Genomic DNA, 18,585 nt, shown 5'->3' on the forward strand with positions numbered 1-18,585 from the left:
ACTTAAGTAAATTTTTTGAGTACTTTCTCCACCACTGCTGCCGAGTATATCTAGACAACATAGTTGTATACTCAAATGACTGGCCTAACCATCTGGCAGCTTTGCTTGAGGTCTTCAAATGTCTTTCAACTGCCTCACTAACACGCAACCTTTCAAAGTGCGAGTTTGGTAAAGGTACCATTCTCTATCTTGGCCAACAGGTTGGCGGAGGAAAAGTGTGTCCTCTGGATGCAAAAGTCAATGTCATTTCTGACTTTCCGGTTCCTTCAAGCAGAAGGGAGCTCCGTTGATTCCTGGGGATGGCAGGATTCTACCGTCGCTTTTGCAAAACCTTTTCCACCGTAGCTGCTCCTTTAACAACTTTGACCAGCTGTTCTAAACCTTTTACTTGGTCTGATGAATGTCAGTATGCTTTTGAACAGCTAAAAGGATTGCTCTCGTGTTCTCCTGTTCTTTCCATCCCAAATTTCAGTTTGCCATTTAAGCTGGACATAGATGCCAGTGCAGTTGGGGCAGGAGCTGTCCTTCTGCAGGATGATAAATATGGCATAGAGCATCCTGTGAGCTACTTCTCAAGGAAGTTTAATCTTCATCAAAGTAGATATTCTACCATTGAGAAGGAAGCGCTTGCACTACTCTTGGCATTACAGCATTTTGAAGCTTACCTTTGCTTGAGTGTGGAACCCATCACTGTCTTCACAGACCATAACCCACTTGTCTTTCTTTCCAGGATGTACAATCAGAATCAAAGACTTATGCGGTGGGCTTTGATCATTCAGGAGTACAACCTCAAGATCTGCCACAAAAAGGGGTCAGAGAATGTATTGGCAGATGCTTTGTCACGTGCATTTTGAGCTTGTGTTTTTTTTTTTTTCTTGAGCATTCCAAACATTTTTGTTTGGACTTATAAGGGTGCCTTCCTGTAGCTGTATTAAGAGTGAGTGAGATGTTATATAGCTGGTGTTACATGCCTGTCAGGCTGTTGGTTTCTCTTTCCCCTCCCCCCCTCTTTTGGTTGTCTCTTCACAGGTAGTAGGGAAAGCTGGTGTCAATCTCCCCTGATTGATCCTTGTCAACCAAGGCCCAATCAGCATCCAGGGAGGCCTTTATATAAGCATCCCAGCAGCTCAGTTTGATACCTGTAAAATTAGTACAACTCTTGTAAACAGAAATCAGAATGTAATATTAAACTGACTCATATATTGCCACCACTTCTCAATGAATGGCACAAAGAGGGAACTAATGTTTCCTGTTCTGCCTTCCTGTAGCTGTATTTGTATTAAGAGTGAGTGAGATGTTATATAGCTGGTAAATGATATAGCTGGTAAATCGCCAACATCTGTTTTACTAAAACAACAACAGGAAATAGAATGTACAAGGACAGTGCCTTATCTAGCTTATCTAGCTCTCCAGCTCTTTTCACTGCACTCAGTAATTCATTCATTCACACACCGATGGTAGTACGCTACATTGCAGTCAAGCCTGCCCTGGGACAGACTGACAATCGGCAGCACTGGGCCCTTTGACCTCCACCAGCAGGCAAAGCAGGTGGAGTGTTTTACAAAAGGACATAATGACAGAGCAGGAGTTCAAACTGGCAACCTGCCCGTTACAGGACGAACTCCTTTTGCCCCAATAATAATTACTACACTGAAACGTCTGCAAGAGTCAAATAATTTTATTGGGACTTTTGTTATGTACAGCATACATTTTGGAATTTTATACACAACTTGCTTTAACTCACCTTTGTACAGACAAGATAAAATCAGAAGATTCAAATTTAACTGTTACACGTGCTACCTTAAAAAGAAGATAATTTTGTATAATAAACAAATCTTACTATGAGAAGGAGGGAAAGAAAATAAGAAAAAAATAAAGAAACTAAGTACAAAGGTATGAAATGATAAGGACTAAAGAACAAGGAGATAATCAAAATATAAACACAAAAGAAAAGAAAATCTAGCATTGAAGGATTGTGACATTAATTCTGAAAATAAATTATACAATTATGTGGATTAGGCAGAAATAGAGGGGAAACCAATCATTATTTTACAATCTTTGAAGAAAAACTGCTGCATGGTGAAATGGTGAAACTGACCTTGAAATGGTCAAATGTGATTCAAGCAAATGCATTTATGATGTAATTATTTGTTGTAGTGACACCAAAATCTAAACCTGGAAAAAATTCTAGCAAGATGTAATATTCAGCAAGATTCTTTTTTTTTTTTGAAAAACAAAAACGCAAATGACAACAAGCTGCAACAGCTAAGATTTAGAGCAAGAGTATATGTATATATAAAAAAAAGATGTGTTCCCAAATCCTGCAAACTGCCAACAATCAGTAAATTTACATTTAAGCAGCAGAAGCCTGCAAGAATATTTACTTGTGTTTACAGACATTTAATTAGAGTCTCACTTAAAAAGAAATAAAAAATAAGGACTGTTTATAAGTAACAATACCAGCCTTATGCTGTTCAGTACCACTAAATCATGATGATTAATTTTGATCTTGAGGCCCAACAATAATAATGAGTGGTGAATTATAATGCAATTATGAATCCCAATAGCAATTTACCTTTAGAAGAAAAAACAGCTGCTCTGTGATCACATAAGTAGAAGGTTCCTTTATCTATAAATGTTGGCAGATAATTCCTAGTGCCAGACTTCTTTTTCTTCTGTAAAAGCTACAACAAATCATCAACATCATCATTTAGGCTTTCCCTTTGCATAATGGACCCGACTGCCTTGATGCTGATGTCATCTTCACTTGTGTTTTGGACCTAAAATTGAACACAAATATTTGAGCTAAAAAATTGATAGGGGGGAGGGGAAAAAGAAGCAATAAAAGACAAAGTCTAAAGACAATTTACCTTCGTCCTTTTGCCTCCAAATATGTTGTATGGAGGGTAACGGCAAGTCTTCTGAAACCTGAAAAATTATATCTAATATCCATTGAGATGTTCAGAATTTGGTAAAAGAAGACCACAGAAGAGGTAAGTGTGTCTTTGCAGAAACAACAATCTGTAATCTGTAATGCTGTAAATGTCAAATCTGAACAATTAGTTTTTTGGTGGGTGTTGAGGAAGAGAACAAGAAGTGTTGGTGAACGGGATCTATGCAGCTGTCAGTCAGTGAGTGTTACAAAAGAAAAAAGGCTATTTTGATTTGATTTGAACTGCTCACCTACCTGATAACAAACAGCAAGACACACACTAAGACGAGTAAGATGACAGTTGTGCTGATGAACACAGAAATCTGCCCTTTACCTGAAATGCAAGATGGGAAAATATACACTGCTCAAAAAAATAAAGGGAACACTTTAACATTTAAGTGAACACTGAAGTGTTCCCTTTATTTTTTGAGCAATATAGATTAGCACCATTTCAAAGCCCTTAGTTGGTGTCATAATAACCAACAAATGATGAAAGTGTTAATATAAATCACTCACAAAGGGATATTTCCAGAGATTTCCAGAGTGATAATTGATTCTAAAACATGGTTGACTGACCGAGGGTCTCTTGTATAAACTGTGCTGGTGGAATTAGCATTGAGTGATTAGAGATCAACAGAGAGCATAAAAGAGATCCATTAATTATCTTCATAAAACTTGTTTCTAATATTAAGAGTATTCTCATTTCAAATCAACTTCTGCCACAAGATCATTAAGCCATACTGATGAGGCTTCACTTGATGATATTGTAATTAATTCAGCTGAAGAAAACAAAAAGAAAAAATTAAGGACAAGTATTAAGAATATGTATTTACTCTTTACAACATACCTGAATTTCTAATCACTTGCTGTTAAGGTGGATTTAGTTGAGTTGCATATTCAGAACAGATCATGTATTAATACGGTTTATAGATAATAATAATAATAGCAACAAAAAATACACATTTATATATTAAGATGGACAAACAAACCTCGATTTTCTGCCAAAGCTTGAGGGAAATGAATAAAAAGCTGTTTACTGTCTGATCCCAATGAATTGAAGCTAAAACAGACCAATGAGGTCAGGTTTTTCTCCTGCAGCTCATTCACAGCGATGGTGCTCCTCAGATAAGTCCCATTCAAAAAGTCAGTGATGACAAAAACCTCAGAGTGGTTGACAGGTTGCCCATTGAAAAGCCACTGCAACATTGGAGGGTTTCCCACAATTTCACATGAACAGTTGATTTCATTTGCTGCGTTGGTGCAATTAGAAGAGGGCAGGATCCTTGGAGGAACTGTAAAAAAAGAAGAGCAAATTGTCACCTGGAAATATGACAAGGCTTTCAAAATGTCAGGAATTAGGGATATGCTCTACTTAATACAAACTAAATAAAGAAGATAGACTTGTTGTCCAGTCATTCTTTAAATTGCAGCACTTCTTTCTACTGTCCGGAGACTTAATTGTGTGTTGTGCCATTTTTATGAGGAAACTGGGAATTTAGTCACTTTTTTCTGAGTACTATGTTTTAATATGGGTAAATAACTAAGAAAAGCAGAAACACTGACAGGTGTTCAAATGTAAAATAACAAACATTTTGCAATAAACTATGTGTATATTCAACTGTAAAATGTTGATGAAAATACATGAAAATAAAATGAACAACAAACCTTGATTTTCTCCTGAAATCCTAGATGAGTTGATGAAAAGCTGTTTACTGTCTGATCCCAATGAATTGAAGCTGAAGCAGAGCAAGGAGGACAAGTTTCTCTCCCGCAGCTGATTCACAGTGATGGTGCTCCTCAGATATGTCCCATTCAAAAAGTCAGTGATGACAAAAACCTCAGAGTGGTTGACAGGTTGCCCATTGAAAAGCCACTGCAACATTGGAGGGTTTCCCACAATTTCACAGGAACAGTTGATTTGATTTGTTGTTTTGATGCAACTAGAAGACGGCAGGATCCTTGGACGAACTGTAAAAGAAAGAGGAGCAAATTGTCACCTAAGAATATAGGAAATATGGTTAAAATGAATGGAGACGTTTAAATCAGCTCTCAAAATAAATTAGGAATCATTTTCTTTTAAAGATTTTCTCAAGCCTGGAACAAAAATGATACTTGAATATTTGAAACTGTGCATCAGTTTTCATTTGAATCAATAAACTAAATAATCAATATACATTTGATCATTGCTCTTATTTATTTTTCTCCATAGTTTACTAATTAAAAATGCAGCCGTCCATTGAAAATCATTTGCTGGGTATAAAATATATATTTTCATGTAATATTTTGACAAATTTATAAAGGAATATTTTATGTCTAGAAAAAGTTGGAAATGACAAAAAATATTAGAATAACGAAAATATGTAAAGTATCAATTTAGGTCAAAATGCACAAAAGGTGGATGTGAATCAGATCATAGAAATCTGTAAATAGAATCATATGATGTCTTTTTCATGTTGCAATATTTGCTGTATTTAATAGAAAGCTAATTATGAAAATGAAGTTATCATCCAGGCCATGTCTAAAATGTAGCCCTTCATTCTGGAGACTTACATAGTTATTGTGTGACATGCTTTACTGTTTTCATGCCGAAACGGAATATGTAGTAGTTTTAAAACTAACCACCATGTCCAGTAATCCACTGTATTTCATTTTTGAAATGCCTTTTTGCCATTAAAATCAAGTGTTATGTTTTTGATTTGTGAATGACAAAAAACATTCATTATAGGAATGGAGACAAACCTCGATTTTCTGCTATAATCTGAGGCGAGTTGATAAAAAGCTGTTTACTGTCTGATCCCAAAGAATTGAAGCTGAAGCAGAACAAGGAGGACAAGTTCCTCTCCTGTGGCTGATTCACAGTGATGGTGCTCCTCAAATATGTGCCATTCAAAGAGTCAGTGATGACAAAAACCTTCCCAGATTGGTTGACAATTTGCCCATTGAAAACCCACTGCAACATTGGAGGGTTTCCCACAATTTCACAGGAACAGTTGATTTGACTTGTTGTTTTGTTGCAATCAGAAGAGGGCAGGATCCTCGGTGGAACTGTAATAAAGTGGAGCAAAAAAAAGGTTTCTAAAATGAATTATGTCTAAATAAATAATGAACACATTTGTGATGAATCTCATGTTTTCCAATTAAGTTAAACGCATAAAAGCTAATAAAAAACCATATAATTAAAAGCTTTCAGTTTTAGAATGTGATGACACATATCAGCAGTTAACCTGCTGCTCGTTTTCTGCAGAGATGAATGAAAATTAAGTCAGTTGAGGGCAATGGGAATTGTTGAAGTATAAGTAATCAGTGTTGGTATCTAACTGCTAAACCACAAGGACAGTCCAACAAGCTTTTACGATAGACTTTACTATTCGCGTTTCATATTGCAATAAATGTTCTGTAAAATAACTGATTTATAAATAAACAAACAACATAAATAAATAAATAAAACAAAGAACTAACCTTTATTTTCTCTTGAAATGGGAGAGGAATTAATAAAAAGTTGTTTACTGTCTGATCCCAATGAATTGAAGCTGAAGCAGAACAAGGAGGACAAGTTCCTCTTCTGTGGTTGATTGACAGTGATGGTGCTTCTCAGATATGTACCATTCAAAGAGTTGGTAATGACAAAATTATCAGATTGGTTGACAGGCTGTCCATTGAAAAACCACTGCAAGAATGGTGGGTTTCCCACAATTTCACAGGAACAGTTGATTTGGTTTGTGGTTTGAATGCAACTAGAAGAGGACAGGATCATTGGAGGAACTGCAAAAAGGGAAAGCAATGTCACCTGAAAACATGGTAAATACGGTTCCCAAAGTGAATGAACACATTTAAATCATTTGTGATGAATCATGGTATAACTTTGTGAGTCTTTAGAAAAAAAATCATATATGTAGAGTAAGAGAAAAAGCTTGTATGGGCCATGAATTACTCTCTGTATCATGTTGTGGCCACTGGGTGTCACTGTGGTTCAACAAAAATATGGCGGACCTTTGTACAGAAGAGAGGCTGCTAGCCGGGAGAGCAAACAATTTGTTTTGTAATCATCTAAGGACTGGTTATTTAATTATTGATTTAGCTTTAGCTTTATTTTTTACAAGGATACAAAAGCCTATTGAAATGAAAAACCTTATTTGAAGATGAACAAACCTTGATTTTCTGCTGAAATATGTGGTGAGTTGATAAAAAGCTGTTTACTGTCTGATCCCAATGAATTGAAGCTGAAGCAGAGCAATGACGACAAGTTTCTCTCCTGCAGCTGATTCACAGTGATGATGCTCCTCAGATACGTGTCATTTAGAGAGTCACTGATAGCATAAACCTTCCCAGATTGGTTGACAGGCTGCTCATTGAAAAACCACTGCAAGATGGGAGGGTTTCCCACAATTTCACAGGAACAGTTGATTTGACTTGTTGTTTTGATGCAACTAGAAGAGGGCAGGATCCTTGGACGAACTGTTAAAATGTAGAGCAAATTGTTAACTGGAAATATAGTTATAGGGTTTTCAAAATCAGATAAAGCATGTTTGAGGTAAGAAAAGCAGGGCCTGTTTTTTCTGCATCACTCCAGCAGGAAGTATGTAATCTTGGCACTACGTGTATAGGAGGTGAAAAAGTAAATACCAAAAATGTGCCTAACATGAGATTTAAATGACTTGCACATAGAAATTTGGCTTTCATTTATACTCTACGTATTCCCATCTTTTTATAGCTCTTTTTTTTTTCTCACGCCGTCTCTAAGCCAATTTCCAACTTTCTTCCTTTTATTGTCTCCTGTCAGATTTACTGCAGTTTCCGCTAGTGTGCTTTCTCTGGGATGAAGTTTAAAGTTAACTGAACCTCAATGTAGACACGGTATTTAAAAATTGAACAAAGAAACTGACTTACACAAAATCTCTGTTTTCAAACTTGTAGTAAGTGATGAGTCAGAGTTTCCATTCCCCATCTTGTAAGTAGCAGTGCAGGAGATGTTCTGTCTGTGATGGAGATTGGTAGCAATGAAACTCAGGACAGAGGTCTTAGCTGTAGCTTTATTTGGGCTCATCTGCATTGTCTCCATAATATCCCCCATTTTGGGGGTCCATGTCAGAGTTGGGGGATGAGTCAGGCATGGAGATGGAGCAGAGCACGTCAAATTCACCCAGTCTCCCTCCTTCCCCTCGAGTATGGACACAGTCAGAGTTGGTGGGGGAAAATGTTCTTGGAGGAAGGTTTCATTGTATCATTTAGTAGGCAAAAATGCAAACATAGATTAATAAATACAATAACTCAAATTTAGAAACCTACCTTTGACATCAATTTTTACACTTGCTTCTTTAAATGTGTATTTTGCAGTTTTGCACTCCAGTCTAAAGTAATATACGTTGGAATGATTAGGCTGGACATTATAGAAGGTGGTGGTGCAGTTTCTCTCTGTTAAGTTTCCTGTCACTGGATTTGTATCTGTTAGTCTTGGGTCCCTGCTGTCTGAGTAAACCCACAGAGCTCTGCATTCCCCATGCAAGTGTTTTTCATGTTCTCTTTGCATCTCAAAGGAGCATGGAATAGTGACACAGGAACCACTCATAACTTGTACAGTCTGCGGCAGAGAGATCTCAAACTTGTCACATTCAGGGCCTGAAGGACAAAACAGTTTAGAAACAGAAAGTCAAATAATTATAAACGAGAAGTGTTGATTTTTGCCTTCTTTCAAACTTGATTGGTGCCTGAGCAGTCTTTTCACAAAATATGTTTTCTTTTATTTGAATGTTATTTTTAAATATATATATATATATATATATATATATATATATATATATATATATATATATATATATATATATATATATATATAGTATTTGGTACTCAAGGAAGATAAAATCAACACAATTACATTGATTTAAAGTTTAACAGTTTAGAAAAATAATACAACTCACACTGAATATTTGCTTTTGTGGAAAAGGTTGCACAGCTTTCATCTTGTTTCTGGTAGGCAGCAGAGCAGGAGATTTGTCCATGATTCTGACGAGAAGCAGTGAAGTTCAGAACCGATATCTTCAAGGGAGTTTTCCCCTGATTCTCCAACAGTGTCACCTGACTGTTATGTAATGTGGGGGTCCAGGTCAGATTTGGAGGATGAGACAGACAGGGAACCAGAGCAGAACAGGTCAGACTCACTGAGTCTCCGTCCTTCACCATCAATGTGGATGGAGTCAGAGTTGGTGGGGGAAAATTATCTGGGAGGAAGGGTCAATGACATTCATTAAGCAAGAATCTGAGTTGGTTGCTTATTTAAAGTGTGAAACGTAGAAAGAAAATAATAATCAAATATAGTTAGTTGATACAAATATTTTTGATCAAAACATTTACCTTTAACATCAATTGTTACACTTGCTGATTTAAAAGTGTATTTGAGACCATTACAATCCAGTCTAAGGTTATAGGTGTTGGTATGGCGATGCTGCATGTTGCTGAAGGTGGTGGTGCAGTTTTTCTCTGTTACGTTTCCTGTCACTGGGTTTGTATCCGTTAGTCTTGGGTCACTGCTATCTGTGTAAACCCACAGAGCTCTGCATCCTCCATTTAAATATTGTTCATATTTTCTCTTTAAGTCAAACGAGCAGGGGACGGTGACACAGGATCCTCTCAGAACTTGTACAGTCTGTGGTAGAGAGATTTCAAACTGGCCACAGCTTCTGCCTGAAGAACAAAAGAGGTTCAGGAAAAAGTAGTTAGATAATAAAATGGGTTTTTGCTGGTTTTTGTCAGCCTACGCTTATTGCATTTTAACAAAAAAACGTAATGTGTGGTTAGCTGTAGGACTAGCAGTAGTATTTATTAGATTATATTATTAAAAAGTAATCGTTTTGATGCTTTTTGCACTGAATTTGTAACATTTCTTGTAAAGTAAGTTGAAATGCTGGTTTTAGGCTTGTTGTTTGATGAGGTATTTGAATACAAGTTCATGTTATTAATGCACCTGTCATTACAATTCCTGTAATTATTTTCTCAATTTATATTATAATCAAATTTATTTGCAATATATTATAAAATTAATTCAAGTCTTTAATACCACAAAGACTCAAAAGTTGTTGTTTTAGGAGAGGATACCAGCTTGCTTCAGTCACCTTCTACAAAGCTGTTCGCATGGGATAATGAGTTATTACAGTTAAGTATTTACAGTGCTAATTCACTATCATTTCAGTATGACTGGGCCATGGTGTTAATCAAGTTATTATTTTACCATGTTTAAAAGAAACAACAAACTTACATGAAATAGTTGTTGTTGAGGTCAAAGTTGCATCAGAGTTTCCATCTTGTTTCTTGTAGACAGCGTTGCAACTGATTTTCTCTCCATCATGAAGGTAAGAAGCATTAAATTTCAGAACAAAGATCTTGAACAGAGTTTTGTCCCGATTCTCCTGGATTGTCTCCTCACTCTCCCCCAGTGTGGGGGTCCAGGTAATATTTGGAGGATGAGACAGACAGGGAACCAGAGCAGAACAGGTCAGATTCACTGAGTCTCCATCATTCACCTCCAATGTGGATGGAGTCAGAGTTGGTGGGGGAAAATTATCTGGGAGGAAGGGTCAATGACATTCATTAAGCAAGAATCTGAGTTGGTTGCTTATTTAAAGTGTGAAACGTAGAAAGAAAATAATAATCAAATGGAAAGATAGAAATGAAGTAAGAAAAATACTGTTAGTTGATACAATTATTGTTGATAAAAAACTTTTAAACATACCTTTGACTTCAATTTTTACACTTGCTGATTTAAAAGTGTATTTGAGACCATTACACTCCAATCTAAGGTTATAGGTGTTGGTATGGCGATGCTGCATGTTGCTGAAGGTGGTGGTGCAGTTTTTCTCTGTTAAGTTTCCTGTCACTGGGTTTGTATCTGTTAGCCTTGGGTCACTGCTATCTGTGTAAACCCACAGAGCTCTGCATCCTCCATTTAAATATTGTTCATATTTTCTCTTTAAGTCAAACGAGCAGCGGACGGTGACACAGGATCCTCTCAGAACTTGTACAGTCTGTGGTAGAGAGATTTCAAACTGGCCACAGCTTCTGCCTGAAGAACAAACGAGGTTCAGAAAAAAGTCGTGAGATAATAAATTGGGTTTTTGCTGACTTTTGTCAGCCTATTATTACAGCATATTAACAAAGAATGTAATATGTTGTTATTAGCTTTTGGAATAGCAGTAGTATTTTTAGAGAAAAAGTAATCATTTCAGTGTACTGATTTTGCAAAGTTATTTTTTATTATTTTTTTTGTAGTTCAGAAAGTAAGTTTACACTGATTTTTGACTGCGTCTTTAATCAGGTTATAACAAGTCACATTATAACTTAAGTTATAATATGAACATAAATTCAGATTATAAATGTTTTAAGATTAGTCAGAATCTTTATCTAATAATATCTGTCAGTTATCAAATTCATATAAATATTTACTCATCTTATTATATAATTAAACTTCTGGGCATTATGCTATAAATAAACTCAGATCTTTAATTCCACAAAGACTCAGAAAGTTGTCCAAGTTTTAAAATAGGAATTGTAAACAACTTCCTTTAGTCATCTTCCAAAAGGCTGTTTCTTTTCAGTATGACTAAGTCACAACATTAATCAAGTTATTATTTTACCATGTTTAAAAGAAACAACAAACTTACATGAAATAGTTGTTGTTGAGGTCAAAGTTGCATCAGAGTTTCCATCTTGTTTCTTGTAGACAGTGTTGCAGCTGATTTTCTCTCCATCATGAAGGTAAGAAGCATTAAATTTCAGAACAGAGATCTTGAACAGAGTTTGGTCCCGATTCTCCTGGATTGTCTCCTCACTCTCCCCCAGTGTGGGGGTCCAGGTAATATTTGGAGGATGAGACAGACAGGGAACGAGAGCAGAACAGGTCAGATTCACTGAGTCTCCATCATTCACCTCCAATGTGGATGGAGTCAGAGTTGGTGGGGGAAAATTATCTGGGAGGAAGGGTCAATGACATTCATTAAGCAAGAATCTGAGTTGGTTGCTTATTTAAAGTGTGAAACGTAGAAAGAAAATAATCAAATGGAAAGATAGAAATGAAGTAAGAAAAATACTGTTTGTTGATACAATTATTGTTGATAAAAAAACTTTTAAACATACCTTTGACTTCAATTTTTACACTTGCTGATTTAAAAGTGTATTTGAGACCATTACACTCCAGTCTAAGGTTATAGGTGTTGGTATGGCGATGCTGCATGATGCTGAAGGTGGTGGTGCAGTTTTTCTCTGTTAAGTTTCCTGTTAATGGGTTTGTATCTGTTAGTCTTGGGTCACTGCTATCTGTGTAAACCCACAGAGCTCTGCATCCTCCATTTAAATATTGTTCATATTTTCTCTTTAGGTCAAACGAGCAGCGGACGGTGACACAGGATCCTCTCAGAACTTGTACAGTCTGTGGTAGAGAGATTTCAAACTGGCCACAGCTTCTGCCTGAAGAACAAACGAGGTTCAGGAAAAAGCAGTTAGATAATAAAATGGGTTTTGCTGGTTTTTGTCTGCTCATTCTTATCGCATTTTAACAAAAAATGTAACATTAGCTGTAGGAATAGCAATAGTATTTTTTAGAGAAAAAGTAATCCTCTCAATATACTGAATTTGCAAAGTTATTTTGTATTTTTTTGTAGTTCAGAAATTAAGTTTATACACTGGTTTTAGACTTTTTCTGTGACCAAGTATGTGAACATAAGTTCACATTATCAATGTTTTAAGATTATTCAGGTTTATCTAATAATATCTGTCAGTTATTCAATTCCTGTAATTTTCTGCTCAATTTATTATATAATTAAACTTCTGGGCATTACATGATAAATAAACTCAAATCTTTAATTTCACAAAGACTCAGAAAGTTGTCCAAGTTTTAAAATAGGAATTGTAAACAACTTCCTTTAGTCATCTTCCAAAAGGCTGTTTCTTTTCAGTATGATTAAATCACAACATTAATCAAGTTATTATTTTACCATGTTTAAAAGAAACAACAAACTTACATGAAATAGTTGTTGTTGAGGTCAAAGTTGCATCAGAGTTTCCATCTTGTTTCTTGTAAACAGCGTTGCAGCTGATTTTCTCTCCATCATGAAGGTAAGAAGCATTAAATTTCAGAACAGAGATCTTGAACAGAGTTTTGTCCCGATTCTCCTGGATTGTCTCCTCACTCTCCCCCAGTGTGGGGGTCCAGGTAATATTTGGAGGATGAAACAGACAGGGAACCAGAGCAGAACAGGTCAGATTCACTGAGTCTCCATCATTCACCTCCAATGTGGATGGAGTCAGAGTTGGTGGGGGAAAATTATCTGGGAGGAAGGGTCAATGACATTCATTCAGCAAGAATCTGAGTTGGTTGCTTATTTAAAGTGTGAAACGTAGAAAAAAAATAATAATCAAATGGAAACATAGAAAGGAAGTAAGAAAAATACTGTTAGTTGATACAATTATTGTCGATAAAAAACTTTTAAACATACCTTTGACTTCAATTTTTACACTTGCTGATTTAAAAGTGTATTTGAGACCATTACAATCCAGTCTAAGGTTATAGGTGTTGGTATGGCGATGCTGCATGTTGCTGAAAGTGGTGGTGCAGTTTTTCTCTGTTAAGTTTCCTGTTACTGGGTTTGTATCTGTTAGTCTTGGGCCACTGCTACCTGTGTAAACCCACAGAGCTCTGCATCCTCCATTTAAATATTGTTCATATTTTCTCTTTAAGTCAAACGAGCAGGGGACGGTGACACAGGATCCTCTCAGAACTTGTACAGTCTGTGGTAGAGAGATTTCAAACTGGCCACAGCTTCTGCCTGAAGAACAAAAGAGGTTCAGGAAAAAGCAGTGAAATATTAATATTTTTTGAGGGTCTTCTAAAATGATGACATGTACCATGATTTCAGCTTTTAATATATTTATTATAAAAATATGGAATGATGAAATAAGTTCTTGATAAGCTTGCAACAGATATGAGTCTTGGAGAAAGACTCTTATTCAGATTAGCCAGTTTTTGTTTGCAATTTTTTTCATGAAGGAAATTGTTTTGCATATGATGTCTGTAAATACAGTCCATGTATCTCAAGTTGAGAAGCTATGAAGTTTGTTAGAGAATTGAGTTTGTGGCCAGAGAATTGTTGAACATTGACGGATTTAACATTTAGAGCAAAACTGCTTGAAAGAGTAAAACATGAGGACATTGCATTCTAACTCAACATCATGCAAAAATGTTTGAAAAATAAAGGTTTGTGGCTTTTCCATTACCAGACAACCAAAGTCTACATGAAAAGACCCGTCAGTGACACCCAAACATAAAATCATTATCGCAGTCTTATTTTTGTAGAAATGTAAATAGTTCAGTGCAAGCTTTTAAATACTTAAGACAGTTCTTTAAATCCATCATGCAATAGTCACGCTTGTTTTATGGAAAGCATATCTGAGTGTCATCTGTGTCATGATGAAAAGCACTCTTACACTGTATAAAAATGGAGCTGAGAAGTAGGAAATACATAGTGCATAAAATAGTTTAAAGAATTAAGCCCTGCTACAGCCCACATAACCAAGGAGAGGGAACGTAAAAAGTTATCTCAGGTAGGTATGGCATGAATGTACATTACCTCTTAATGCTTAATGAAAATTGTGCAGCAGTGAGCAGATTGACGAAACATTGCTGCTGCACAGCAGATACGCTTTCACACAGCTGCTGGAATAATTAGTGTGTAATAACACATTTGATCAGAAAGTACTACACCAAAGACCATCATGTTTGAAACAGATAAATCACAAGTTAGGAGAAGGTTCAGCATATGAGCACAATATCCAGACACCACAATGAGAAATTAACACTCAATGTAACTTTAAAGGTCCTTAATCAATGATTTGTCAAAATGGCATGCATTCATGTTAAAATCTTCAATAATAAGGAATTGATCATATTTTAGCATGTTTTCTACCAAAATTATAAGTAGGCCACAATATTAATCAAGCCATAATTCTGACATTTTACAAACAGACGAATTATCTTACACAAAATATTTGCTGTTGTGGAAAATGAGGCATCAGCGCTTCCATCTTGTTTCTTGTACACAGATGTGCAAGAGATTTTCTCTCCATCATGGAGGTAGGAAGCATTGAAGTTCAGCACAGAGGTCTTAACAAGCGTTTTGTCCTGGTTTTCTTGCAGTGTCTCCTGACTGTAACCCAGTGTGGGGGTCCATGTCAGATTTGGAGGATGAGACGGACAGGGAACCGGAGCAGAGCAGGTCAGATTCACTGAGTCTCCATCATTCACCTCCAGTGTGGATGGAGTCAGAGTTGGTGACGGAAGATCATCTGAGAAGAAGGTTCAGTAGTATAATTTATCGAATTGTATTATTGACAACATGCAATAAATTAAAAAACATCCCCTGCATACATACATTTTCTTCTAGCTAGCTATATCAATAATAACACATACCTGTGACAGTGAGAGTCACAGCAGCCATGGTAAATGTTCCTCTTAGAGAACTGCTGCAATCCAGTCTGAAGTAGTAAGTATTACTGTGATCAGGTCGCATGTTGCTAAAAGTGGTGGTACAGTTTTTCTTTGTTAGGTCTCCTGTCACTGCATTTGTATCTGTCAATTGTGGATTCCTTTCATCCTTGTCAACCCATTTTGCTTCACATTGTTCATTTAGGTTGCCTTCGTATTTGCTCGGTATGTCAAAGGAGCAGGGGACAGTCACACAGGATCCTCTCAAAACCCGTACAGTTTGCACCAGGGACACCTGAAACGTACTGCACAGGACACCTGACAAACGACACATATCATTTAAAGAAGAAAAGGACCATTGTATTGTATGTTAGGTTTAATATTTTAAAGTAAAGAATGAAAGCTTTGATGCTATACATATTTGGAAAATGTTCTATACAAAGCAACATTAATATGCGGTTTAGTCACTAGCAAATATCAGTATGCGTCAAGAACATCTAATAAAATCACTAATTTCACCCACAAATGAGAAACTAATAACTAGATACTAACTTAACTATTCTTGCATTCCTGTTGCTGAGCATGTGTCATTCTGTACCAATATGATTAATTGAAGCACAGAATAAATCAACCATCTACACATCCATCCCAGTTACAATACATGGAGTTAAAATCAATATTGAGTGATCTGATCCCAGTTACCTGCATGAGATGCAAATACATAGGTCTGTCACATAATACACTATCAGCTGAGCAATCAACAAATCCACTGATGTTCTGACCAATACCACTGGTCAATATCTTCTATAATGCAGATAATGAAATTTGCATTGCTTTAATTCCATCCACATATACAGGGCTGGATATAAAAGGATGTGGGCCCCTGAGCTGAAAATTGTTTTGGTGCCCTCTCCACAAAAGAAAAAGTATTTTGCTAATTCAAATTACAGTACATTATAGGTAAAACCACACATAATTGAGAACCAACTGAGGATTAAAACTCAGTTCATTGATCATGGTAGGTTTAATACCTACAATCAGCCCGTAGTTCCCAAAAAATATTATAAATTAATCATTTTTAAATACTTGAGTACTATCATGTAAATCCCAAAAAATTATCACAAAACACGACTCTTACCTATGACTCTTATGTAAAGTACAATGTCTGTAAATCATTCATTACAAAATAATTCAGAAAGTAAAAATGTGCGCCCCTCACTCCCCCCCAAAGAAAATATAAAAAAAAATATTGGGGCCCTGGGCGGCTGCCCCTGTAAGCCCTTTCTAAAGTCTGGCCCATCATGTGTAGGATTTGATACAGTATAACTGTTTTTTATGGAAATCTACATTTTATCATTTAAAAACTCACCATGCAGTGAAGAGCCAATGAGAAGAAAAATCACAAGTCCAACCATCTTTGAATAATGGATGTTTAGAGCCTACAAATCGCATGTAAAACAGTTACTATGACTGCTTTATAAAAATACTTTAAATGTTAAAGAATATAAAATGAACAATTTTAATATATTTAGTCTTAAATTACTTGCATGAATAATAAGTAAAATGACTCAAAAATGTATTCTGACAATATAATCTGCTAGGCTATTAAGTGGAGTGGAAAAAACAATTTATAAATAAATAGATTAAAACATTTTTAAATATTCACATAGCATTTAAGTGATTATAAAAGGAGCAACAAATCCCAGTGATCCTTTGCTGATTGTATAATATTTAAATGTAAAATGAAACAAATTAAAAGAGAGATAGAGCTCAAACAGGACATTCAAACAGGAACTTTGCAACTAATGCCTTTGAAGCAAATCTACAAACATTAAATGTATTTACCTGTTTTATCTTAATGTATAAAGTTCACATTTAAGTGAAAAATCAGTGGACTGACAAGTTTAAAAATTTAGAAAGGAAAATATCTCACCTCTTATCAAAGACATCCACAACTTTTTTTCCTCAGTAGTTATTTCTGTGATGTTCCATAAATCAGTGAGTCACAGAAGCCATATTATCGTTGTTTAAAGTTTTATGGCTCACATCTACAGTAGCGCAGACAGAATGTGGAACTAAAAACTGAAAAAGGAGAAACGAACCAAAAAGCTGACAGATGCAAAATAAAATATGACCTTAGGAATCGTATGCATGAGGCTTCTTGAATTTAGTACAGAAGTCCCTGTACAAAAAATAAAAATAAAAAGCATGTGACCGAATCCTCAACGACACACTATTGATAAAGTTAAGAATTATATATTTACAGTTGCTTTATTTTACAATTTAAAAACTGTTCTGATAAATACGTTGAGCCCCAGGTTGGGATTCGTAGGGATTGTTGTGGCATACAGTATTGTTGTGTTCCAAAATGAAAATTTAATTAAATTTTTTCTGGGTAGTTTCCTGACCTCACGGAGAATTTCATACTGGATGAATAAAAGCGGCGGTTGTGCACGAAAGAGAAGCTTACAGGTCCTGATAACAGCAATGTCTGGGAGGACAGGCGTGATTAGAACAGCGAGTCAATGAGAAAGAAATTAAGGAGAATGACAGGCATGTGCGGGGGGTGTGGGGGGCTTGAGCAACTGCCTCTTTTGCTCCTTGCCCCCAAGTGCCCTTTTGGTCAAATTTTTTTTTTTTTTGGTATTATTATTTCCTAAGCCCTCTTCTGACACATAATAACATGTACTAAAATTATTTGTTGTTTTTGTTGGGTTTTTCTGTACATAAGAAGCCCTCTGGTCACCTCATTACCTTTGACCTTTTACCCGTGACCAGTGGCGCAACTACACATTATTCAGTTGGATGCGAAAACGTATGTATATATATATCTAATTTCCTTTGCTGCATAATGTACATTGCATTTATTCTAGCATTAGGTATTTATCTAGGAACAACAAGGATAATCATTTAGAATTAAAAATAACTCGCCCTTAACTACCATGATAGATATAATGTATGTAATAATCAATCAAGCTGCTCATTAATGAAGGAGAAAAACATCAATCCAGACTTTAACCCTTGTATGTCGAAATGGGATCCAACTGACCCCACACACGTGAAACCTGTATCATTTTCGTTTGCCTCAGTCCTCGCACGCACAAGGGTTAAGTAAGTTTAGGGTCTGGTTCGCAGAGTATGGAGTTAATTTTTTTCCCCCCAATTATTCAATAAAAAAAAAAAAAAA

General features: G+C 35.9%; 2 protein-coding genes across 2 annotated transcripts in view; one reads left to right on the forward strand and one right to left on the reverse strand.

Annotated features, from left to right (window-relative positions):
* Positions 1-1,662: 1,662 nt before the first annotated feature.
* On the reverse strand, positions 1,663-18,578 carry LOC103478112 (uncharacterized). Its single transcript, XM_081597648.1, has 22 exons — positions 17,332-18,578; positions 16,768-16,837; positions 15,384-15,716; positions 14,954-15,259; positions 13,414-13,743; positions 12,940-13,245; positions 12,056-12,385; positions 11,584-11,889; positions 10,656-10,985; positions 10,182-10,487; positions 9,281-9,610; positions 8,848-9,147; positions 8,219-8,548; positions 7,820-8,131; positions 7,082-7,387; positions 6,392-6,694; positions 5,672-5,977; positions 4,598-4,900; positions 3,922-4,224; positions 3,188-3,266; positions 2,871-2,928; positions 1,663-2,780 (listed from the first exon to the last, which is right to left on the reverse strand). Exons 2-22 carry the CDS (start codon positions 16,811-16,813, stop codon positions 2,685-2,687), a joined length of 5,619 nt encoding a protein of 1,872 aa, XP_081453774.1. The 5' UTR covers positions 16,814-16,837; positions 17,332-18,578; the 3' UTR covers positions 1,663-2,684.
* LOC103477876 (sialic acid-binding Ig-like lectin 5) overlaps positions 15,185-18,585 on the forward strand; it is a 28,406-nt gene continuing 25,005 nt past the window's right edge. Inside the window, exon 1 of the mRNA XM_081597651.1 lies at positions 15,185-15,270. The gene's annotated coding sequence lies outside the window, so the exon portion shown is untranslated. The remainder of the gene's footprint in view (positions 15,271-18,585) is intronic.

The sequence above is a fragment of the Poecilia reticulata genome, chromosome 16, assembly GCF_904066995.2.
Source record: "Poecilia reticulata chromosome 16, P_reticulata-male-v2, whole genome shotgun sequence".
NCBI classification, from domain to species: Eukaryota; Metazoa; Chordata; class Actinopteri; order Cyprinodontiformes; family Poeciliidae; genus Poecilia; species Poecilia reticulata.

Bases quoted from the DNA above. Each gene is read 5' to 3' on its own strand.
- LOC103478112 (XM_081597648.1), bottom strand. From the start codon at position 16,813: ATGGTTGGACTTGTGATTTTTCTTCTCATTGGCTCTTCACTGCATG. The intron at 12,386-12,939 runs GTAAGTTTGTTG...TTTGTTCTTCAG, and splicing joins CTCAACAACAACTATTTCAT to GCAGAAGCTGTGGCCAGTTT. The intron at 8,132-8,218 runs GTAGGTTTCTAA...CCTTCCTCCAAG, and splicing joins TGTAAAAATTGATGTCAAAG to AACATTTTCCCCCACCAACT.